The sequence below is a fragment of the Halyomorpha halys genome, unplaced genomic scaffold, assembly GCF_000696795.3.
Source record: "Halyomorpha halys isolate HHAL.00 unplaced genomic scaffold, Hhal_1.1 Scaffold12.1, whole genome shotgun sequence".
Taxonomy (NCBI): domain Eukaryota; kingdom Metazoa; phylum Arthropoda; class Insecta; order Hemiptera; family Pentatomidae; genus Halyomorpha; species Halyomorpha halys.
Window position 1 is genome coordinate 87,961 of NW_027109908.1, and position 25,842 is coordinate 113,802.

Consider the following 25,842-nt stretch of genomic DNA (forward strand, 5'->3'; position numbering starts at 1 on the left):
GTTGAGACAAAAATGGATACGAATTTTTGATTTATTTAATAAATAATTGAAATTTAATTTTTTTTATCAACTCAAATGTATAAGTACTATTTGTTCGTAAATATGAAAAAGTTGTTATAAAGCTGAACAGTATGCCTGTTAATTGGATTTCAATATTTCTCTTTCGCGTTGTTGTTTCTTTTTTGCCAGGAAAATGAAAATTGACTTTTTGCTAATCTATCAATATCTCGCTGAGTACACATCGCAATGAGATACAGATATACGGCTTATCTGCCTACGTAAAATACAACAATGATTATTTAAAGTACCAAAAAACCCACGTCCATGGGAATTAAAAGAAAATGGGTAATTAATAACTTTTGATCCATATGAAATATGTCTGAAACTATAGCTAGAAAGTTATGTCTTCTGTAATCCCTTCAAAGTCCATGATACACAGAATTCCTACCCAGACATTGCGAGCGATCGATTATCAACTACATTGGCCCCGACCGTTTTATTGCAATTGACTTCTTGGCGACCTAGATATATAGTAACTTTCATAAAAAAAAAATTAGCTAAAAACTGAGCTATCACAAAGAGCTTTATTTATAATCTTTTCACTTTCTTGAGACTATTTATTATTGTTTAAATAAATAATTTTTATCCAATTTTAGTTTCAAAACTATCTATTTTTCTTAATTTAAAACAAATTTGATTTTTTTTTTTTTTTTTTTTCTCTCAACTTTATTCTTTAAACCTTTTCCAACGTTTCGACCCTCAGGCCATTCTCAAGGATACCTTCATATTGATATGTCATTTCCTTTTTCAAATCTTAAAAATGCAGGCTAATTGTATTTGTCCCATATAACCTTGTAGCGAGAGGGAGCAAGCGTTTCCGTCACTATTCACCAGAGCGCTGCACCTCGAGCCTCACCAAAACTCTCAAATTTACATATTACTTCATTTTGTAAAAACATACTGTTATTTTTATATATTAATAATCTCTGTGCATTACACTTAGCAATATCTATACAATGAATAATAAAGGATACCAAAACAATGCACGAACCTATCTCAAGTAGAGTGTACGCCACCAGTGCTAGGACTAGACCTGGAGTAAAGGCTGTGGATTTAAGATCAAATTGGGGGATTTAGAGTCCCTACATGGTCCCTCCTCATTCTCTGTTAGCTCCCCGGCTATCACGCCACTCATGTACAAACCGCCTTCAGCGGACAATGTTTTCCTCATCTTATAATGCCATTAGGCAAAACAAGATAAAATGTAAATATGTGTATATATAATTTTCCTAGGTTAAGTAATATATAATTGTAATTGATTAAAAATAAATAAATAGGAGGTTAGAAAAAAAAAATTAGAGTCCCTCTCGCTACAACCTTTTCTAAATAATTTTTTCCTAGATTTAAACCTTTTATAAAACACTTTTTTTCCTTCCTTCATTCACATTTGCAACTTATGCAACAAATAAAGTTGCAAATGTGAATGAAGGAAGGAAGAAAAGTGTTTTATAAAAGGGTTACATCTAGGAAAAAATTATTGAGAAAAGGTTATATGGGACAAAGGCAATTAGCCTGCATTTTTAAGATTTGAAAAAGGAAATGACATCAATATGAATGTATCCTTGAGAATGGCCTGAGGGTCGAAACGTTGGAAAAGTTGTAAAAAATAAAGTTGAGAGAAAAAAAAGGATCAAATTTGTTTTAAATTAAGAATAAACTAAACCACCCTCAAACAAGAATATATAAAATAATTAATCTATTTTTCATACATATGATTTTTAACAATTTTAAACAACAATATTATTAATAAATTAGGCCGCCCGTAGCATAGTGGTTAAGACACAGTGTTACCAATTTGTCGGTACCGGTTTGAATCCGGCCTGGGACGTTGAATTTTTTTATTGAGTGGCGGTCTCACAAAATGAAAAACTTTGATCCTTAACCATGGTTAGGACTCCATTTGGGAGTCTTGGCCGAAAAAATAATTAATTATCATATCTTTAAATACAAATTTAGCAAATCAATTTTAAAGAATTTTATGCAGGCTATTACGCCCAGGTCATTAATTCAAGTCCACAATTGTCCTGTGATACATAAAAACATCAGGAATCATATACATTTATTAATAAGGCCTTAGCTTATTTCTAATTACTTATTTTGTAAATTTTTGACATTAAAGCTTAATCACAGTCAATTTACACTATTATACTTTATCACAACAATATTTTGAACCTTCATCACACTCAGGTCAGGCATATAATTTATTTATTTTGGTTAAATTTCCTATATCTTTTATTATTACAATTCATATCAAGGTTAATGTAAAATATCAAGAGTGTTCTGAGACACAAATGGGATAAAATGTATTTATTTAAACAATCAAAAAGAGCTTTAACAACAGTGTGCTGGTATGAGTCTACTCTCCTTCAAAGGAGAAGTGAAGCCAAAAATGCCACGCCCTTGGAGCGTAGAAATGTCCACCATATTAATCTTAACTGAAACAGAAGGTGATTAGCGAGTACTCATAACGCCTCTGTCACGTCCCTGGACATCACGAGACCCGACTTTTTGGCTTCACTTTTCCTGTATCCTTTTAATTATCTTCTTTTCTACTAAAGGTTGCAACGCATTGTAGCCACTAACAGTACAGTGCAGCCGAACTTTAAAAAATTGAAAATATTATTTGCAAAATAAACAGTTCTTTAATTGTTTCAGGGAATGGAAGCTCAAGTAGACGCTGGTAGGGCTAAATATATCGGAATTTCTAAATTTAACATTAGGCAGACCCAAAAGATTCTGGACAACTGCAGGATACGACCAGTGAATAACCAGACTGAGATGACAATCTACCTCCAGGAGAAAGAGCTTGTGGCATTCTGTCATCAAAATGATATCACTGTAACAGCATTCTCAGCTTTCGGATCTCCTGGAATAAGGCCTTTTGTGGAATCTTTGAAGTAAATATTTTATAAAGGGAAAACAAATATTGATAGTATTTATTTGTTTTAAAGGAAAGAAGCTCATAATATTTATTGATTCCTTTATTTCAATATTCTGCGCGAAGTTTCAAACTATCTGTCCGTTATCCTACTTCTTCTAAATATCATTACATTTTTTTATTTATTTAAAACCAGATCGAAACCATTGTAGCCCTTAACCATATACAAAATTATAAAGAAAACTAATTAAGATAAAATAAATAAATAAAAATAATAATTCTTAATAAGAGAGAAAAGATAATAACAAGAACAACGATATTCATAGACCTAACAAAACAAACCATTAACTCTGATGGAAAAAAAAAAACGAAAAAGTTAATTAAAAATAAGAAGAAGTAATGTCTTTTTTTTAAAAATTTATTTATTGATATTTACAACTGTACATCAATACATCAAGTAAATTTGAGGAAATCACAATGGTATGGTACAAGCCTGTAGAGAAACTACCCAATGGTAGCACTCTAAAAACATTTTTACAATATAAGGTCTCGAGGCCATCTTCTTTTCAGACGCCTCGGAGGATTGTCCGGAATTAAAGAGGAAGCAAGATTAGAAACTAATGGGTTTGAGTGGGTAGGGAGTTGGTAATGGAAGGATTGATATCTGGATCGGGCTAGATCGGTTACAAATGGTACATTAAGGTCTTTGTGGATGATTTTGTTTGTGACAAAGTAGGGAGCATTTAGGATTTTACGAAGGATTTTGGATTGTAAGGATTTGATACGAGAGGAATTAGAAGGTTTAGTGGAGCCCCAAAGCTCAACGCCGTATGTCCAGATAGGCCTTACAATTGTTATGTAAATCAGTCTTTTGTAATGAATTGGAAGTTTGGACCGTTTGTCTAGTAGGTGCTGTAATAGTCGAAATCGACGTGCAGTTTCCTGTCTTTTTAGTTTTGTGTGGGGATTCCAGGTTAGTCGTTTTCCCAGATGTAGTCCAAGGTAGCGGATTTGTTCGACAGGGGTAAGGGCAACATTATTGAAGTATACTGTAGGGCAGTCAGTAGGTTTACGACGTAGGGTAAAGGTGATTTAATGGGATTTGTTGGAATTTCGAAGTAATATCAATGATAGAATTGATAAATATAGACTTACTAACAGGATGTCCTGTAGCAGCCTGGGCTTCAGTCTTCGAGATGAGGTTGGGTTTCCCAAGTTGTAAGTCACTGCTCCTTTAACTGTCGGTAACTGGGAGTGAAACTTCATGAACCGTTTCTTGATGTAACCTTCCATCGATTCCACTTGTAATTCCTGACGCAATTTCCTTTTTCTTACAAACCGAGGAGAATCCACCGCGATTCTTGAAAATATTGAAATTTTTTCCATTTCGTAAAGGATGTCGCTTCCCAGACTTCACAGCTATACTTCAGTAGTGGCTTGAGAATTGTTTTAAAAAATAAAAATACATAGTTGTTTCTAGTTTTAATTTGGATTTTGGATTTAGGACAGGATATAGCATTGCTATTATTACTTTAGAAGTAGTTAAATCTTATCAGTCTTTACATGCACTGTTATATTTACACAATTCAAAATTATATTAAATACTGTATATTGATAATAGTCACTATAAAAATTGATATAAATAATTTAATTTAATTAATTAATAACATTATTAATTTCTTTCTTTCTTATTTCATAATTTTCAATAATTTTTCCATACAATAATCTTATGAATTGACAATTTAAGATGTCTTCAAATACGGCTGCTCACAATCCTATACCTATAATATTTAACATGATAAAACATTTCACAAAACATCGTGAATATCCCTTCTGTTAAACGATTCCATTTCTGTTTGATTGAGAGGTTTACCACACAATAATTGGTTTTCTGAATCAATGCATTAATAATTATGTTTCTTATTTAATTTAATTAATAATTAATTATAATGTTGATTGATGATGTTAGAGGTGCTGTAGAACCACTCAAGGACCCAGTGATTAAAGAAATAGCTGAGAAGTACAACAAGCAGCCTGCACAAATCATACTGAGGTTTTTGGTGGAATGTGGTGTTGGAATAATACCAAAGAGTTCAAATCCTGACAGAATAAAACAAAATATCGATGTACGTATTGATACTTATTATTTAATTTTTTTTTTTGAAAAACATGATTTATATATCTATAATCATTTTCTAAAGGTATTCGATTTTGAACTGACAAAAGAAGAATTCAACAGGATAAGAGCCCTGGATCGTGGAGAAAATGGAAGGATGTTTAATAAAGTTTTCTTCGGTAAGGCCGTAGAACATCCTGAATATCCTTTTGAAAAATAAATGATTTAAATAAAATATTATTATTTTTTTAATTTTTAATTTTTATTTACCTTATTACACTAATAAGTAACCTGTCCAAACTTCAGGTATGGAATAAACTTTCTGGCTCCACTAAACCATCGAATTCTTCCCGTATCCAATCCTTACAGTCCAAAATCCTTAATGACCGTTACTTTGTCACAAATAAAACAATCCACAAAGACATCAATGTTTCATATCTAACCGATCTAGCCCTTCTCTTCCATTCCTTACAATTCTCCGAGGCGCGTGAAAAGAAGATGGCATCGAGACCTTCTAATGTAGAAATTTTATTAGAGTGCTACCAGTAGGTAGTTTCTCTACATCTCCGTATCCTACCATTATGATCAAATTTACTAGATGAATTTTTATGTAAATATAATTGTAAATGTCCATAAATAAAAAATTTCAGTCCAAAGTCCTATAAACAATAGTCACTTTTCCGTACTATGTAACCAACAAAACCCTACATCATGATCTCTGTTCGGCCCATGAGGTTTTATAATTTTCAGGGCCATAATATTGAGGACAGTTTTATTAGTGAAAGATTTAAGAGCCTTTATCTATTGACATGAAAACTAATTAGTTGTCTCCACCTATGAGTGGAGACTATTATCTGATTGGTTTAATCCCCAAAGGGTTTGAACTTGCACACTGGGTATGAAGGATTCAGTTACGAGGATAAGATGACAGGGTAGAAGCAGTATTGACAAAAAATCAATACGGTCAACATGGCTGTTGAATGGTATCGACTAAAAAAAATCTATAGTCAACAAGATTAGAACAACAATCATTAGAACATAAAAAATAGTTTCATCAATAAAGTCAACAAGGCTGTTGAACAATATTGACTTAAAAAAATCAATGCAATCCACAAGATTAGAACAACCACACCCATTAGAAAATAAAAAGTAGCTTAAATCTATAATAAATATTTCGAACTTTAATCATATTCTGACAGAGTAGCCTTATTTCAAAATCTGTACCTCAGAGGTAAAAAACATTTCGTACAATTTTTTCCAAAATTATTACACATTTTTATTTAACTTTCTGCGTTACCCAGGGATATAGATCAGTTCTCTAACTGGGTGCCTTAATTGTACCCTTAAGAGCCCAAGAGGAGAAAAAAGGCAGTTATTTCAACACAATTTTCAATTACTTTAATGAAAAATATGTATAATTACTAGTAAAAATTGATGAGTCTGCCAAATATAGGTAGGGGGTTAAAAATGGCGACTGTTTCAAAACGTTAAAAATAATTGATTGTTCATTCTGTGCTCTATATCTTTAAAACTACCAACAACTCTAGAAAACCTAATAGAAGACCATAGTAAGCAGAGTAAATTTTCTAAAATATGAGCCCTAATAAAGCTATTTACGTTCAATAGTTCTCGAGATATAGATAAAGCAACTTTTCATAAAAATGTATAGAATGTACTGAAGATCAGTAGTTAGTGAATTTATTTTTAAAAATTTATATCTCAAAAATCATTCGATGTACAGATTCTATTAGTACTCAAATTAAAGCTAGTTTAGTGGACTATAAAGTAGTTTATCTTCGTAGGAATAGTAGTTTTTTTCATGATATTGCTAAAATAAATTGATTTATAGTTGTTCGGACTAATTTTCATTTGCCAAATTTATATCCATATACGAATATCATAAAAACTACCTATAATGGGCTGATTTTTAAAGTTAATTTTAAGTTAAGTGGGCGAACATATTATCGTTGTGCCGGTTCACTGTCAAGGCGTATACATATGACAGTTTATGTGAATGTTACTCAACTAACGTTACTTGTATTATTAACGAACACGACATACCCATTGCTATATTACTGTCACGGAAGTGAAAAATCGTGACGGTGAATTATGTTATGATTGTAACTAACAAATAGCTCCACGATGGAAATGGCTAAAACTTTTGGCCACAACAAGAGAAACTGTATTGGTTACTGTTAAGGCGTTTAAATGTGATAGTTAACATGACAGTTGCTTCACTGACGTTGCTTGTACCATCAACTATCACGCCAGAGCTGGTGCGACAGTACAATAATGACTGTATTAATCATAAAGTTATAGTTATATCAATTCTGGAAGAGCGAGTTAAACGGGTATTTTTTCGTCAGGAGAAGTGCTTCTCATAGTACAAGAGCCGGGAAGAAAAAAAAGGCAGTTACCTCACTAAATTTTTGATTACTTTAATGAAAACTAGGTATAATTAATAGTCAAAATTTATGAGTCTGCCAAGTATAGGTAGGGGGAATTAAAAATGGCGGCTGTTTTAAAACCTTAAAAAAACATTAATTTTTCATTCGGAGCTCTATATCGTAAAAACTACCAACAACACTAGAAAATCTAAGAGAACATTATTTAAAGAAGAGTAAATTTTCTGAAATATTAGCCCTAAAAGAGTTATTTACGTCCAATAGTTCTCGAGATATAGCTTTTTTGAAAAGCAAAATTTCATAAACATTTTGTATGGGACAAGTTTTTTTTATCGCTTTGAAACAGCCGCCATTTTTTATTCCCCTTACCTATACTTGGCAGGCTCATCAATTTTGACTATTAATTATACCTAGTTTTCATTAAAGTAATCAAAAATTTAGTGAGGTAACTGCCTTTTTTTTCTTCCCGGCTCTTGTACTATGAGAAGCACTTCTCCTGACGAAAAAATACCCGTTTAACTCGCTCTTCCAGAATTGATATAACTATAACTTTCATTAAATCAACATAGCTTTCATTAAAGTAATCAAAAATTGGTGTGAAATAACTGCCTTTTTTCTCCTCTTGGGCTCTTGTACTATCAGTTTTTAATCAGACTCAATGGTGAGCTTCAATGTATTTAGTTTGAGTTCAAGTTACATCTATTAATTTCTGTTCATTTTATAATATAATGTTTTTAGTTAATATTTAATCGTTAATGGCTCTTTACATGATAAAATTTACATTTACAAGAGATATGACTCAAGTTGACAATTATAGTGCTAAATTTAGATTCGTTATCTAACACTCCAACGAGGAAGGCACGGAAATAACAAATCAACAAAATTATTATTTTTTTTAGTTTTTTGTTTTGGAACTATTTCGTACCATCAGTTATTGAAGAACTTGAGAGATGCAATTAAGATGGGTAGCATAACTTTGTTGTTTTTGAATAAAGTTTTTCTCTCTTCCTCTGTTTTAAAACTAGTAGGGTTGTCAAAAAGTAATCCCAGTTTATGGAACATGTCGAATACAAAATTATTTTTTTTACCATATATGCCATTAATAAATAAATATAAAATAATTTCTCTTTTATACTTTTATATTGGCTTCAGATACTTTGTATCATATTCTCTTATATTTGATAGAGACCTGTATATTTAGTCAAAATATTTAATTATGGGCTAATTAATATTAATTTTCTCTATTCTTTTCCCACATTATAACATAAGGAAATATATTATAATAATTATCATATCATTAGCTTTACCTTATATCCTTAAAATTGTCATATCATTTTCCTTAAAATATCTTTTAAGGACTTTTGAATTTTATGTTGAAATTTTACTGGGACGAGTAACTACTTATTAAATTTTATATTAAGATCTAATTTTACAATTCGAAATGAAGTTTAAAGAATATTTCATATTTGTATCATATACAATAACATAAAAAATATTTTCTTGCTTCCTTCCTCCACCAAGTTATCCAATCCCTCCGTCCATCGTACATTTCTGACATCCTTTTTTTTTCAATTTATATCCTCAGTGCATTTCAGCAGTACCCCCTCACGGCCTTCAGACTTATATGTAACTGCCCATCGAACCGCAGCCTTTGGTATATCCTCCAAAATTTTATTTCAGACTAGAAATAAACACTTTGCGAATTTATTTTGGAAAACATCATAAAAACTACGACTCCTACGAAGTTAGAGGTCTTGAACTACTCTATAGTACACTTCACTAGCTTTAATTTGAGTATTAATAAATATCTTACGTCCAATAGTTTTGGGTATATAGATTTCTCAATATAAATTTACTAGCTACTGATTTTTCACTGTATTCTTTATGAAATGTTTCAATTTAAAAAGCTATATCTCGGTAATAGTACTAGAGCCCAAGAGGAGAAAAGAGGCAGTTATCTCATCCCAATTTTTTATTACTTTAACGTTAATGAAAACGTGTTAATAAAAACTATGTATAATTAATAGTAAAAATTAATGAGTCTGCCAAGTATAGGTAAGGAGAATACAAAATGGCGGCTATTTCAAAGTGATGAAAAAAACTAATTTTTCATTCGGAGCTCTATATCTTAAAAATTAGAAACAGCACAAGAAAACCTTAGAGAACGTCATTTAAAGAAGAGTAAATTTGCTAGAATATGAGCCCTAATAGAGTTATTTACTTTAAATAGTTTTCGAGATACAGCTTTTTAAACTGCGACATTTCATAAAAATGTTGTATGGGACGTACTGAAACATCAGTTGTCAGTGTTGATATTGATTGATTTATAGTAGTTCGGACAAATTTACATTTGCCAAATTTATATTTATATGTGAATATCATAAAAATTACTACCCCTACGAAGATAAGTGTAATAAACTACTTTATAGAAAGTTAAATTTCCTTTATTTTGAGTGTTGGCAGACATATGTGGTTCTTATGGATGTAGAGATATATTTTTTCAAAAATACAACATTTTATACAAACAACTAGAAATTAACATTTTGTGAGTTTATTTTGTCAAATATCATAAAAACTATTACTCCTAAAAAGATAAACATTATTAACTATTTTATAGTAAATTTAACTAGCTTTAATTTGAGCGCTGGCAGACGTCTGTACGTCCAATAGTTTTTGAAATGAAGTTTTTCATAAATAAAATTTATTGTCCGAACAACTGTAAATCAATTTATTTTAGCAAATATCATGAAAACTACTATTCCTATGAAGGTAAAGGTCATGAACTTCTTTATAGTTCATTAAACAAGCTTTAATTTGATTGCTAATAGACATCTGTACGTCACATAGTCCCTGAGACATAGATTTCTCAAAATAAATTAACTAATTACTAATCTTTCAGTAGATTTTTTAGAAATTTTCTTTTTAAAAAATTATATCTCGAAAACTATTGGACGTAAATAGCTCTTTTAGGGCTAATATTTCAGCAAATTTACTCTTATTTAAATAATATTCTCTTAGATTTTCTAGTGTTGTTGGTAGTTTTTAAGATATAGAGCTCCGAAAGAAAAGTTAATGTATTTTTAAGGTTTGGAACATATATATCTATTATTATTAAAAGTATATATCTATTAATTATAATCATAGGGCTCATATTTTAGAATATTTACTCTACTTTAAATGATGTTCTCTTAGGTTTTCTAGTGTTCTTGCTAATTTTAATACATTTATTATTCCACCTACCTATACTTGGCAAACTACTAGTAATTATAATTAGTTTTCATTAAAGTAATCAAACATTGGAATGCAGTAACTGCCTTTTTTCTCTTCTTGGTCTGTTGTACTATTAGTATTCCAATAGATGGAAGGAGCTTGATGGCATCTCTAAGTGATTCATAATAATGTATAGTTTTGAGTGGTCTTTCTCAGACAGTTATCTAAATTGAAACAGCAGTCAGCCGGTGATGAAAGTGTAGTCTTCCCCTACTCCTCTGTCACGCCTCTGAAAGCACATGATCTCCAACATTTCTAGTGTATTAAATATTATATTACGTGAAGTTATGATTTAAGCGTGGAGACCCAGCCGTCCTTCGGAAGACACTCACGCTGTTGCACCGATAACCGTAAACATGGATCAAGTTCTTCAAAACTGATAAAACACTCAAAATTATTGATAACAGTATTCATTAATGTCATATATAAAAAAAACATAATACTACTGATAAAAGTAATTGATAGTTATATTGATTAGAGTTGCCAAAAAGGGATGTGCTAATCAAAGTTGAGCAATCAAAATTCGGTGTTGAGATAAGATGGGATGTTGCACTGCATTCGAGGGTGTTGAGGTGGCATGAATGTCGAAATGTCCTCGCCAGCACCAAATAACCAATTTAGGAGAACGTTTTTTATGTGAACTATGGGATTTAATTCCAAGAAGAATAAATATGTACAATATATTGAATTATTAACATTAAAATGAAAATTTCAAGTCCTATAAGAAAATTAAAAGTCACAGCATCAAGGGCGTAACCAGGATCAAAACTGGGGGGGGGGGCAATAATCAATTAGATTGTTACATTTCGGCATGAAAAAGGTGAATGAAGCAAAAATTTTAAGAAAAGTTGTATAATTATCGAAGTTCTTCATTAGTTATTACTAAGTGGTAGAAAAAAACTTATTTTTTTTAGGGGGAGTTGCCCCTTGATTTTATATAATTTGTTGGTAATGTAAATATCCGTTCTTCTAGGAATTAATTTTTTTTTTATATCAATTAATATTTTTTAGTTTTATTTCTGATTTACCACTTTTGTATTTATTTTAAAATTAAGCAAATAAATAAAATTTTGAATAAAAGTATTAACTTCAGAAGCTAATGAAGATTGTTTTAAGCTAACGAATGCTTGGGATATTCTACTATTAGAAGCCAACAGTGAGTGGTGAATCCACTTTGTATGATTAGCATAGAAACTGTCGGAAGTGGTATTTTTGGAAGGTCTCTGGAGACTCCAAAGAGGTCATAAAGTTTTTTTTGTATTTACTTTCAAGTCTCATGAAAGAAGTTACTAAGGGTTTCTCAGTATAAAGGGGGGGGGACGATACTATTCTAAGAAGTTATCAATGATTTCATCATTTCCTAGACCCTCTTGTTAGCTTGAATTAATATAGTACAGAAAAATAAAATAATATAAGTCTGTTTCGTTTAGAGGAGAAAAAAGGCAGTTATTTCACCACAATTTTAGATTACTTAATTGAAAACTAGCTATAATTACTAGTAAAAATTGATGAGTCTGCCAAGTATAGGTAGGGGGAATAAAAAATAGCGGCTCTTTCAAAACGTTAACAATAATTAATTTTTGATTTGGAGCTCTATATCTTTACAACTACCAAAAACAATAGAAAATCTAATAAAGCATCATTTAAAGCAGACTAAATTTGCTAAAATGTGAGCCCTAATAGAGCTATTTACGTTTAATAGTTGTCGAAATATTGCTTTTCAAAAAGCAACATTTCATAAAAATGTTGTATGGAACGTACTAAAGTATCAGTAGTTGTTAAATTATTTTGAGAAATATATATCTCAGGAACTTTGAGACGTACAGATGTCTATTAGCACTCAAATCAAAGCTATTTTAATGAGCTATAAAGTATTTTATGGTATTTATTTTCGTAAGAGTAGTAGTTTTCATGAAATATGCCAAAATAAATTGATATATTGTTATTCGGACAAATTTTAATTTGCCAAATTTATATTCATGTGTGAATATCATGAAAACTACTACCCCTACGAAGATAAGTGTCAAAGGTTAATAAAGCTTATTTTTTGCTGGTTTATCAAAGACGTATAAAAACGAATTTTCCCTGCCCTAATTTGGAAGCGGCCATTGGAATTTATAAAAAATATTTCAAAAAACAACCTACTTTTGAAAAACTACAACCAATTATGGTAAATTCATTCATAAGTATTTGAATGTAAGAAACCACATTAGTAACATTTCATTTTGGAGAGTTTTTCACACTTTCCACCACTGTGTGCCGTAGCGTGATGGGGGCGGCAAAAATATTCTGTCTGAAATAATTGACCTGATTATAGGTAAAAGTTAAAACAGACTACTTAAAACAAAATATTTTTCATATATATAATATTGTAATTAATAAAATATTCAAATTTATTTATATAATATTTTAAAGTAAAATACATGAAGTTCCTCAATAAGTCAGAAAAAATATTATCCATAATTATCTTGATGTCCAATCGTTGCCACATTTTATTGATAGATTCCTCCCCTTCAAACATAATTTCCATATCCATTAGTATCTAATGGATTACGTCTCAATCGATATCCGATGGTCTTCTGCCTGAGAGTTGAAAAACTAAATAAATGGAATTTGCGGTCAAATAAAACTCAAATAGTAAATTGGTGTACTATTTTATTAGAGGCAACATTTCGCCTCACGTTGCAGAGCTTCGTCAGGGCTAAAAAAAATACAAATACTTGACATAAGTACAACAATTTTTTTTTATTTTAGTGGAAAATAACAGGTGTATACACTGAAATGTAAAATTTAATAAGAAAAATTAAAGGTTTATAAACAATAAATGAAAACGGTAATAGTAACAAATAAAGAGAAGACATATTATTTGTATTTATTTATATTTGTACTTTCTTTAATTAAATTTGTACTTTCTCTTATTAAATTTTACGTTTCATTCTATACCCCTGTTATTTTCTACTAAAATAAAAAAAATTTTTTTTTTACTTATGTTTTTGTATCTTTTCTAGCCCCGACGAAGCCCTGAAACATGGGGCGAAACGTTGGCTCTAATAAAATAGTACACCAATTTACTATTTGAGTTTTATTTGACCACACCCAAACCAAACTTCATTTATTGATACACACAGTCAATCAGCAATCTTCCAGTATATCGATATTTTTAATTCGATATATTCTAATATTTATATTGTTACGGCGGTTAGGGATTCAAAAGGAACCTTTACTAGCCCAACCGTGAAAAGTAGTAAAAAGAAAAGAAACGAATAGACGAATTTTGTTATTATTGTATTTTAAAATAAGTGAACATAATAAAGGAAAACAAAATATAGAAAATACTCAAACTAGAAAAAAAAGAAGCAAACTTAAAACTATTACACGCCGTAAAGAAAATTACTAAGCTCGCAAAGATGACCGACTGCTGGTAACTAAGATTAAGTAGATGGAATAAGCATAACGGCCGATACTCAAGTACACCAAGAGACTAACAAAGTGTATTATTTATTTTTTACAGTATAGAAAAAAAAAGAGAACATGCTTTTAAAATAATAAAAACATGTTACACAATCGATTTTTCATTTTAAAACGATGAGTTGGCCGCAACAGATATTAAAATTATTCTATTGAAAATCAAGATTTAAAAAAAATAAATAAAAATTTCAATACCTGATAGATATCAGTTAAATTTCTTTTTCCTGTTTTAGTAATATATTTTATTTTTATTGTTTGTTAATTTAGTAAACGTTTGATAGGTAATATTCATTATCAATTCTATTTTGATTTTCTTCCGAATTTTTTTATTTTATTTTTTAAAAATTGATCAACTAAATTCATTTTTTCCTAGAGTTGTTAATAAGTCATTTTAATAATAGGGGTATTCATGATCTTGAGTTTAACATGTTAAATGAAAAAGTTTATGTTAAATATTAAATATTTCCTTCATTATCCATGGTAAAACGATATAACATGTAACATGGTTGAGAGGCTGTTACTAGGTCTGTTAAATGGAGAATGACGTCACGAAACAGACCAGCTGAGCTTGTCGTGTTAGGTTACTTACTCGTAGTTTGTATTTTGTTTTATTTTTTATTTTGTCTTGTGTTTTGGACTTTTTAAAAAATACAATCAGTAGCCAAACTTTTACACTTCTACATTTCACTTATTTTAGGCATGTTGTAATAAATTACTGTAATCAAAACTTAGAAGTAAACAATAACATGAAGTTTTGGCAGGAAAGGTTACTAAACAAGTTGCTTAGAAAATCCGCGAGGAGCTCTTATGCATTTAACATGACTTTAAATAGGGCTGCTCACAATCCTATAACATTTATTAACATTTAACATGGTAAAACATTTTACATTTAACACAATATCATGAATACCACTAATATAGTTGAGAGTCTGTTAATAGGTTTGCTAAATGGAGAATGACGTCACGCAACATACCAACTGAGCTGTAGACAATTTTGTCTGTTTTCGTTTTGATACGTTAGTTGTTCATAGTTCGTGTTGTTTTTGTCTTGGACGTTTTTAAACTCTAATAAAGTAATGGATAAAAATAACAATAAAGCAATGGGGAAAAAACTAGGAGAGGAAAGATGATGTGACGAGGCTGGTGGAGATTCTTGGAGCATAGCAAGAAGCCCCTTGGCATTTAACGTATAACATGGACATGAGCTGCTCACTTCAATCCTGTACTTATTACATTTAGCATATTAAAACTTTTTACATTTCACACATTATGAATACCTCTAATAAATATTAATGCTTTGTTTTTTTCGTAATTTATTCAACACTGGTTTCCTTCCTTTCCTGGCCAGCACATTACGATTTTTTTTACTTGGTTAAAGTCGCAAGAAGCTTCTTTCTGAACGAATAAAATTATCCTTAAACCTGTGGTTTCCAAACGGGGTTTCGCCGAACAATGGAGTTTCCAGGGGTTCCATATTTTAGACATGGGTCATTTCACGTCAACTAAACACCATACCGGTTTTTGTTTAGGTATCCAAGCCTGTCCTAAAGGCACAACATCAGACACTCTATTTGTATCAAGAAAGAAATCCTTCACCGACATGTTATAGTTGTAAATGTACTCTGACGATGGAGCATATCCTGGAACATTGTTCGCGGCTGGAATCATCAAGAAAGTCTTTTGGGCTCCGGGGACAACGTCAAGCCTTACTGCCAGAAAATTGGAATAATTTGTTTAAGTTGCTAAAGGAGAACAACCTGTATCAATAAATGTAACCACGAAATCCAGAATACGGTGCCTCTAACCCTGTAGTTGTATACTGCACCTAAACATTAAGCAAATAAATAAATATTTGTATCAAATGATAATTCAGTACCAAATGGATTACGCCGCCAAAAAATGTTGGGAACCTGAGTCTAAAACAGTTGAGAATGAAATAGATTAATCAGATAACACCTTAATTTTTGTAATATTGTATATTTCGGTAAGTAAATAATAAAAGTGTATGTTGCGCTAAGAATTGCAACTGTGAGAACAGATATGTTGTGGTATCAGTCACCAAGGACGACTTCAAGTATATATGACGTAAACCAAACGAACCAGTCTTGCTTCAACTCTCTTGCAGTTCAGTTCTCAACATGGTTCGATTAACGATAAACAGTGTTCTTAAACATAGCAGTATGAAGATGCCTGCTATTGGTTTTGGCACATGGCAGGTAAATAATTCAATACATACAATAGTTAAAAAATAATCCAATACGTTAATTCAAAATGCCGGTAAAGAAAATTATTCAAAGTGTTTCTTGGAATGCCCAGTAGATAGCGCTATCCCATGAAACCTAAGATTTATTGAGCCAATGAAAAGCTTGCGCGGTGTAACATCTCCAAATAAATAATTTTCAAACATATTTTGAACAATATAAATCTTTTCAAACTTATTTTTGTATTGTAATGTTATTAATTTCATTGTTTCAGATATATAGTTTACAAAAAAAAAATTAAAAAGCTTGGTTTTAGCTAAACATAACTTAGTCAAAATCTTTACAAATTAATTTTTTTTTTAATGAAGAAAGATAGTCCTGGTGACAGTAAAAAAAAGTAGCACTGATAATATAAAAACTATTTAAAAATTATGTTATTGTTAATTTAATAATCCTTTACTGGAAGATTCCTATGGTATTAACTGGATTTAGTGAATGACACAATTTACTTCCTTATTAAACTATAATAGTTTATTTCATTTCATACAGCAACGTTTCGGGAGATTTCCCCCATCTTCAGGCTGTTGATAACAAAAACCTATATTTGACATGTAATTTTCTCCTATTAGTCTCACTTGCTAATATATTATAATATTAATGTCATTATTGAGTAAAATCTTTCTAATAGTCTAGGAAGTAAATTGTGTAATTCACTAAATCCAGTTAATATGTTATTGTTTTAACCTTTACTCTCATGGAAATTTAAATTTTTGAGCCTGCGATTTGGGCACTATTCATTCTACAAACTATTACAATTCACCTGGAATGTTTAGTTACTTCTTAAAAAACTGTACTTATCTTATGTCCATTTATTTTATTTTTTCTTATTCACCTTATTCAACTCTGTAATTAATTTTCCTTTTATATTTTTTTAAAAATCTATCAGTTATATTTGTATTTTAAATCTTTTTTTTTTGGGCACCTAATTTACTTTTAATATGGACAAAGATATACAACATTCTTATAAATAAAAAAAAGTGAGATGTTTATTAATTGGAAGTATGTAATTAATTAAGGAAGATGGTATAGGTGGTGATAAAAAATAATAAAATCAAAAATGAGTAATAATAACTGATTAGAATAGAATAAATCTATTTGATACAGTTTACCCAAAAGTAAAGAATAAATTAAAGTATTTATGTATTGAGAAACTAGTGGTTAACCCAAAATCATTGTTGGCATACTTATAACTTATATAAATGTCATTATATTTAATTTAAAGGTCAAAAAATAACTCAAATAGTACATTTTATTATGCACTAATTTTTTGCCCCATTTTGCTGAGCTTTATCGAGGCTAAAAACAATAAATAAAAAAGCTAAATAATTATGCATACAGGATATAAAAATAAAATATTACATTAAATATAATGTAAACTGTAGGATTGTGAGACGACTTAAAAAATATTTTGAAAATTATATAAAAATGAGCAGCTTAAATTAAAACAAAATACGAATGATATGAATAAAATTAGGTATAATTAATAAAAACAAAACAATAGATAAGAAAAGTAAATACAAATATAGTAGAAATTAAATGAAGGAAATATATTAGGTAAGAGTATAAAATATATCAAAGGGCAAATAATAATTTTAATGTTTATTTCTTGTCTTCTTTTAGTTTATACAATATGTTTTTTAATAATGTTTCAAGCCATTTTTTCCTCATAAGAAATATGCATGTATCTTCTGAATTTTGAAAGAAGTGCTTATTTCCATTATTTCTGTATATAACTTGATCTACTGATTATCTGACCGATGATTCATGCATAGCTGAGGTTAACATGTGTTTCACTATAGTAATTTTTTCTTTTTATATTTAATTTAAATAAAATGAAAATAATTGTAAAACATTTTAATTCAAATTATAATTCTTTGAAATTAATTATAATACAAGATTTAACATTTTTATGGTTTGACATAAAATAATACATATGTTAAAAAAATTGTTCTAGTAAGGATTAAGATAAATAGAAATAACAATAAATAAAGTAAAGTAAAAATTTGATATGTTGATTTGTTTGTAAATAAATCATAAACTTTTACAATTCTGTTTCAAATATTATATTTTTCAGATCAAACCGGAGGAAATTGACACAGCATTGAATGCTGCTATAGACGCTGGTTACCGGCACATTGATACAGCTTACGCCTATAGAAATGAAGATGATATAGGAACAGCACTGAAAAAAATGTTTGAAAGTGGCAAAATTAAAAGGGAAGATCTCTTCATTACAACTAAGGTATTTTATTGATATTATGAATGAATAAATTATATTTAAATTAATAATTATGATTCCAAAGTCACAGAATAATAAATGCATATACTAAAAAAATAGTTTCATAACTAAGCAAAAAAGAGCAGGAAATATCATAAATTGCTTTTGAATAGAAAAACTACTCAATAAATTATTTCGTCAAATTTGGAGATTAAAACAGTTTTTAATACGAATTATTTTTATTTGAGTATCTTACACTGAGTATTTTCATTGAAATTAATGCATTGTAATCTGTTTTATTATACCATTTTAATGAAATAATATTTTATGAATAAATATAATTAAAGCCTTATGTTTAAAAAAATAATAGATTTTTTTTTTTTAAATAATTCCTGAAAACTGAAATTTATTTTAATAATTAGTGTAATTAATAATAATTAATTTATAGTGGAAACTAAATCTTTCTATTTTGAAACTTTTAATTCAGGAATAATTATTACATCAAATTCACAAAGAACTGCTTTGTCCTTGTGATGCCCATTTTTTCATCTAATACTATTTATTTATTTTTTACTGGAGTATCTTCTAAGAAATTAATGTGTTGCTGTATTGCAATACCATGTTGATACAATAGCATTTTATGAATAAAGTTAGACATAAGTTGGTTGAAATAATGTATATCAATAAAAAAATTAGGTATGGAATAGTTACCTATATGTGAATAAAAATTTACAACATATATATTGCTAATTTTATTTAATAGTGGCATAACTAAAAAAAAAAGTTTATTTATGTTTTATTTAACTTGATTCAAAGAAGTAGTTTCATCATTGAGAAATCTTCATTTTCTCTAATTTTCTGCCAGAGAACAATTATGCCGGTATCAAACTGTACTTAATCATTCTTGAACAATGGTATTAAATTAGTTGCTTTATTATCGTTAAGAGATTAGTTTGATTGTTTTCTTGAATAGTGACATATTTTGCTTTTTGACAAGTTGAAAGCAGTTTTTTTTTTTGCAAAGTGACATACTTAGACCTGAACTTATTTGAAATTTACTATTTGAGAGCTGAAATCAACAGACACTACTTGCTATGTTTAATGCATAGGTGAAGCAGAGCATGGAGTAAATGGGATTGGTAATCATGTGCTAAGATTCATAGAAAACAAAGTAAAGACAACAAAGATTTCATTTTTTACAGTGATAATTGTGCTGGCGAGCGAAAAAAACAATTTATGATAAATCTCATAAAAACTCATATTTAGAGAAAGATTTAAAAGTGTAAACCCTAGTAAAAGTAAAACAACAGCTCTGTGGTAAACAATTATGAACCTAATGTGAGCATACTAAAAAAAAAAAAAATGTTCTTTGGCCCTAAGAAAAAACAAGATTTTCTTGATTTAATAAATAACAAATATTAACAAACGACAACATACAAACTGCGACATATGCCATTGACACCGCTATCATTTCGAGAAACACAGACTCTTCATAGGCCACACTAACACTACAACATAGTCTAAAGAACATACAGACCTGGTGCATATGATGGAAAATTAAGATTAACCCCGAAAATTAAGATTATGCCAGCCAAATTTATGGACCAGCTAAAAAGACAAAGATTCAGGGAACACAAACTTTTCAATCGCAATTATTAAGATTGGTAACGAACTCACCACTGAAATGAGACCATTCACACCGACCTGCCCTTTCCGACTTTAACGTACCTCATTTATATGACTTGCAAACGGTTTCAAAATACACTACATGGACATTTCAATAAATTTATACAACAGATGGCAACATATGACATCCCTGACGCAACTCGGACTAGGCTGAAGAGGAATTGGATCAGGGACCTCCTATTGTAATCAAGTAATTAACTTAACGTCAGGAGGATGCACCACTGGGTGCTGTCTCCCTCATGCCAACTCATGTCATGCCTGAATAGCTCATTTACTGATTGTAAACTAGATTTACAGGTGCAGATAAAAAAAAAATTAGAATAAACAACAATAATATTCCAGAATTTTATTATTCATTCTATCATCATTTGTAAATTTTTATATATATTTTTACTCTAATTATTTATGTATTTTTTTAATGCACAATGCATTTATTTAATCAATTTAGTTTTAAGAGATACAAATATCTAATTTATAAAAAAATTGAAGAATAGAATAAATTTTGATTTCAATATTTGAATAAGTGTGTATTTAAAATATTCATAGGCTTCTCCTGAATAATTAGCATTATGTAAAATATGTCACTATTCAAGCAAAGCAGCGATATCTATAATTAACAATTGTAATTCATAAATATTATTTTTATATCAGCTTCCACCTTGGGCAAATCGTCGGGAGGATGTGGAAGCCGTCTTAGAAACATCTCTTGCTCGCCTTCAACTCAACTATGTTGATCTTTACCTTATACATTCTCCGATGGGATTGCAAAAACCTGAGGATGAGAACACTTCTATTGCATCATTAGGACTGGACATGGAAACAGACCTCTTAGAATTATGGAAAGTAAGTTACTTTGATATTGACTCTATCATAGAGTTACAAAAATAAAATTATTATCTGAGACAAAAAATTTAAAGAGATATGAAGCTTGTTCCAATGCCAATTCCTTTCTGCTTCAAATCCTTTATTTGACATATCTGACAATATTTTGGACTCTCCCATCCACTTTAAGACTATTTTTTAATAAGTATCAAGTATTAGTTATAAATAATAACTATCAAGTATTAGTAATAAATAATAAGTATCAAGTATTAGTAATAAATAATAAGTATCAAAACAATGTGTTTATAGTTGACGTAGATACAATGTTCCAAGATGGTCGGGAAGTGTAGTAGAAGTTAATTTATGTCAGTAGAAACTAATTTCTGTCAATAGAAGTTAATTTAAAAGTTTCGGCCATATTATATTTTCTTGTTATAATTTTTCTGTTTTTGTTTTTACTAATAGTTGTTATATATCATTTTGTTTTTTAGCAAGATAAAGGCCTAAAATTTAGGCCAAAACATCGGCGTAAATAAAATAAGTTACATTATTTGTGTTAAGTTCTATTAATCGCACCTCCTAACCATCTTCTCATGTAATAAATAACATTTTATTAATTCAAAAATCTAACAATTTTATCCTTCTGATGATGTAATGTTTATATACAATATTATCTAAACCTGAACTTGATGAGAAAAGTAGGAGACTGTTACTCTATTAAAATCTAGCAATTGGGTGTGATTCTGACCAAATCACCTCTCTGTACAACCTAGAAACAGGTCTTCCTTACAAATTACTGAACCTTTGACCCTTCATGGGTTGTAGTGGTGCAGATAGTCAATATTAATAATAATATATTTGATTAATCTAGAGAACATTTCAATATCTTAGGTTTGTTTTTTTTTGAGTGGCTTAAAGCACTGTGGGCAATAAGGTCCAAGTGCACAATATCTTGGCTTACCATTTCTATTTTTGTTTCACACTATCTTTAAGACATTTTCTAAATTTTGCAGGGTATGGAAGCGCAAGTAGAAGCAGGAAGGACAAAGTATATCGGTATTTCCAAGTTTAATCAAAGTCAGATCCAGAGGATACTGGACAATTGTAAGATTCGTCCGGCCAGTCTTCAAAATGAATTGCACATTTACCTCCAGGAGAAAGAACTTGTTTCCTTCTGTTACAAAAATGACATCACTGTAACAGCTTTCTCTGCCTTTGGTTCTCCAGGAACAAGGAGTTGGAGTGAGAGTGCTAGGTATTTATTATCAAGGATAGTAATTTAGTCAAAGTGATGGATAAGCTTTAATATTGACAGCTGAACAATGCTATCGTAAATTCAGTATATTATTCTATAGTCAGCACCAGCTCTATTTTAAATAGGGGTTATGAATTATTGCTGTATCGTTCTCCTTGAGAAATTTTGAATCATTTGTATTCTAGGTAATTTTAATAAGATAAAATTCGTGTTTGTAAACATTCTTCACCTCTTATTAGACTTGTAAGAAATACTTTTGCCCAAATGTAAAAAAAATAATTTTAATGCAATAGTTTCAGGCCCTTATCTAGATTATTTAAAAAATAACTGTTTGTTTATTGTGATATAAAATCTGTAAGAAAACTAAAATTGGAACAGAGTTATCTAAAACCTACAATTAAAAACAGAGGACAAGAAATTTTTATTTTTGAGGCGATTTGAAGATAAACATGAGAGATACAATAGAAAAAATGGAAGAGTGAATCAAATACAAAGCATATAATAAATTGGGTAAAATAATATTGAGTACTTACGGGATGATAGTTGCAGTACATATCCAGTCTATTTTAATCTATATAAGATGGAAATTGGGGTATGAATTGGAGGTTAAGAAGGTGAACGAAAAGAATCATTGAACTTGTAGAAATCTTTAAGGGCATAAACCTTCAGAGATAAAATAAAGAATAAAATTAAAATAAATGATTGACACTAAGCTGGACTCCAATTAAATACAGAAAATGGCCATAAACGGCAAGTAAACTTCTGAAGACCGACAGGATTATGAAATAAAAATTAATTGATACATATCTATTATACTTCCTATTTATTATTATTAATATCTTTGGAATGAAAAGTACTCTTTCTTGTTTTAATTTTTTTATTTTATTTCATTAAAAACAATAACAAGGTTTTAAGGATGTCACCCCATCATCGGGTATCTACAACAAATTCTCAAATTCGTCCTATGCATACAACACTTAATAAAGATATCACAATTTCTTTTTTAAAATTTAAAACAATTACCTGATTAAAATTACATTTAGTGTTCTCCTTATCAGTCTTATAATACAAACAATAACATATTGTTGTCAATAATATAAATATTATCTATATAGAGGTCGGAGAGTATTGACTTAGTTTGTAATATATTGGTTATCAATGGGAAAGATAACCTGGTTTCAGGAAGGTATTTCACATCTGAAAATATCTCAAAATAAGGAGATCTCCTTATTTATAATATGTTGATAATATCAATTATTAATATTTATATATAATTATTGATCGATCTTTTTGGGTCCTATTGATTATGCTGTCATGATTCAATTATATTACCTATTTATCTCAACAACTGCTTTATAATGTAATGGTTTTCATGATATGAAGGGAATTAGTGAATGCATATCTATCAAATGAAACTTTATATGCACTGTAATATTTATTAATTTATTAAAAATAAATAAAAGGAATTTTTAATAGTTTTAACTAATTTCATATCTTAAGTATAGCTTGGGTTCAAATTAAAAGCTTTAATATTAAATAGATAGTATGATTTTATTTAAATTTTATATCATTTTAGACTCTTGATCTCAGAGCGGGTTTCTAGGCAATCAGAACAGAGACTTTACTACTAATAACATTTAATTAAATTAATATATATTTTACAAATGTATTTAAATTTAGGTAGAACAAAACTAACCAATTTCATAGAATCTTTGTTTGATAATTTTCTCAACAAACTAACACTGACTGTTTGCAATATTTCAGTAAACAAACACTAACGAAACAAAACATTGGTCCTCTAACAGTTTTTTACTCACTTCTCATCCACCGAAATGTGTTGTTTGGTGATACAAACAAGGAGTCCCTTATTCATCTTGGGTGAATCTTCGATGTTCTCTTTTTCAAGATGTCCACCCTTGAGCTAAACAAAAGATGATGAGGACCTCCTCATCCAGGAAACATCATTCCCCACCCATTCCTAAGCAACGAATGATTCTAAAAACCAAGTTCTCTTCCTTCCCCTTCTCTAGGTGTTAGTTCTCAATATCAATTGTAGCACTACGGTTTTGAGTTTTTTCTTATGATTTCCTTTATGAACAATTTTCTTTAACACTTATTATTAACTTTTATTTTTTCTTAAACACACTGTAATTTCAATTATGATGGGAAGTTAAAATAAAGTTTTTAAAATATTTTAATCTGCTCAACATGGGCGAAATTCAACGAACTTTGACAATACACGCCCCGCCATCTTCTTTGTTTTGAATAACGATCTTTCCATATTTGACTGAACAAAATTGGTTAGCTTTCTTTTTGGTTTAACAAAGCAAATGAACAATATTGAAACGATAAAGAAAATAAAAACATATTAAAAACCCTTTATACATAAAAATATACTATTTACACAAAAAGAGGATATTACAGTGCATATAGCTTAGATGTGTTCTGGACATGAATGGTATAATTAATAATATCAATTTTTAGTAATGTTATGACTGAATGATTTTAGAGCCGCTGCTATACCTCTTGAAGATCCTATAATTACTGAAATTGCTAAGAAATACAACAAACAGCCTTCACATATTCTGATTAGGTATTTGATTGAATATGGTGTTGCTGTCATTCCAAAAAGCTCCAATCCTATTAGAATAAAGCAAAATATAGATGTGAGTATTTATACCTTTTATTACTTTTTAGTATTATAAAATATAAATTTTTTTTATTAACTAAATTATTTTTTAGGTTTTCGATTTTGAACTTTCTAAAGAGGACTACGATAAGATTAGCAATCTTGACCGTGGAGAAAATGGAAGGATATTCGGTTCTGTTTTCTTTAATAAGAGCATTAAACATCCAGAATATCCTTTCCCAAAATAAATTTTACTGTCTAAGTCAGTATTATATCATGCTAGTAATTGTAACTCACTTTGTTCCAAACTGGGCACTCTGGGACTCTTATCCCATGAATAATTGGATTTGAAAAAAAAAAAATTTAGTTGAAGTGTTTTTTAAAAATAAATTTCTACTTACAGAACAGTGGAGAAAAAATGTATATTTTTTGGATCATTTAATTGTGTGAAACATTTTAACTGATAATTTAATTATTTGTAAATATTATATTCTGTAGAAAGTTTTATAAAAATATATTCAAATCCTGAACCACCTATTTCATTTATCCCTCATATTTCATTCATACATTATCCATTATCAAACATTATTCAAAAATTCTAATATCAATAATTTTATATAAAGCAACTTTTTTTTAAACATAGTAACCCTAAGGGAGGCTCATGTATTTATTTATCTTACAGATTCCATGCTATAATAGCAATATTATCTGTGTAACAATGTTTTTGAAAATTTTTATATGAGTGTTAATGTTGACGTTTAAAGTAACAACACA

General features: G+C 29.4%; 2 protein-coding genes across 2 annotated transcripts in view; both read left to right on the forward strand.

Moving 5' to 3' along the window:
* Window positions 1–5,306, forward strand: part of LOC106679265 (1,5-anhydro-D-fructose reductase) — a 10,969-nt gene extending 5,663 nt beyond the window's left edge. Inside the window, exons 4-6 of the mRNA XM_014418328.2 lie at window positions 2,716–2,957; window positions 4,908–5,064; window positions 5,140–5,306. Of these exons, the coding sequence (XP_014273814.1) occupies window positions 2,716–2,957; window positions 4,908–5,064; window positions 5,140–5,274 (534 nt within the window). The 3' untranslated portion in view covers window positions 5,275–5,306. The remainder of the gene's footprint in view (window positions 1–2,715; window positions 2,958–4,907; window positions 5,065–5,139) is intronic.
* A 10,949-nt stretch (window positions 5,307–16,255) lies between these two features.
* LOC106679379 (1,5-anhydro-D-fructose reductase) lies at window positions 16,256–25,598 on the forward strand. Its single transcript, XM_014418500.3, has 6 exons — window positions 16,256–16,413; window positions 18,533–18,700; window positions 21,014–21,205; window positions 22,198–22,439; window positions 24,949–25,105; window positions 25,182–25,598. Exons 1-6 carry the CDS (start codon window positions 16,336–16,338, stop codon window positions 25,314–25,316), a joined length of 972 nt encoding a protein of 323 aa, XP_014273986.1. The 5' UTR covers window positions 16,256–16,335; the 3' UTR covers window positions 25,317–25,598.
* Window positions 25,599–25,842: the final 244 nt, after the last annotated feature.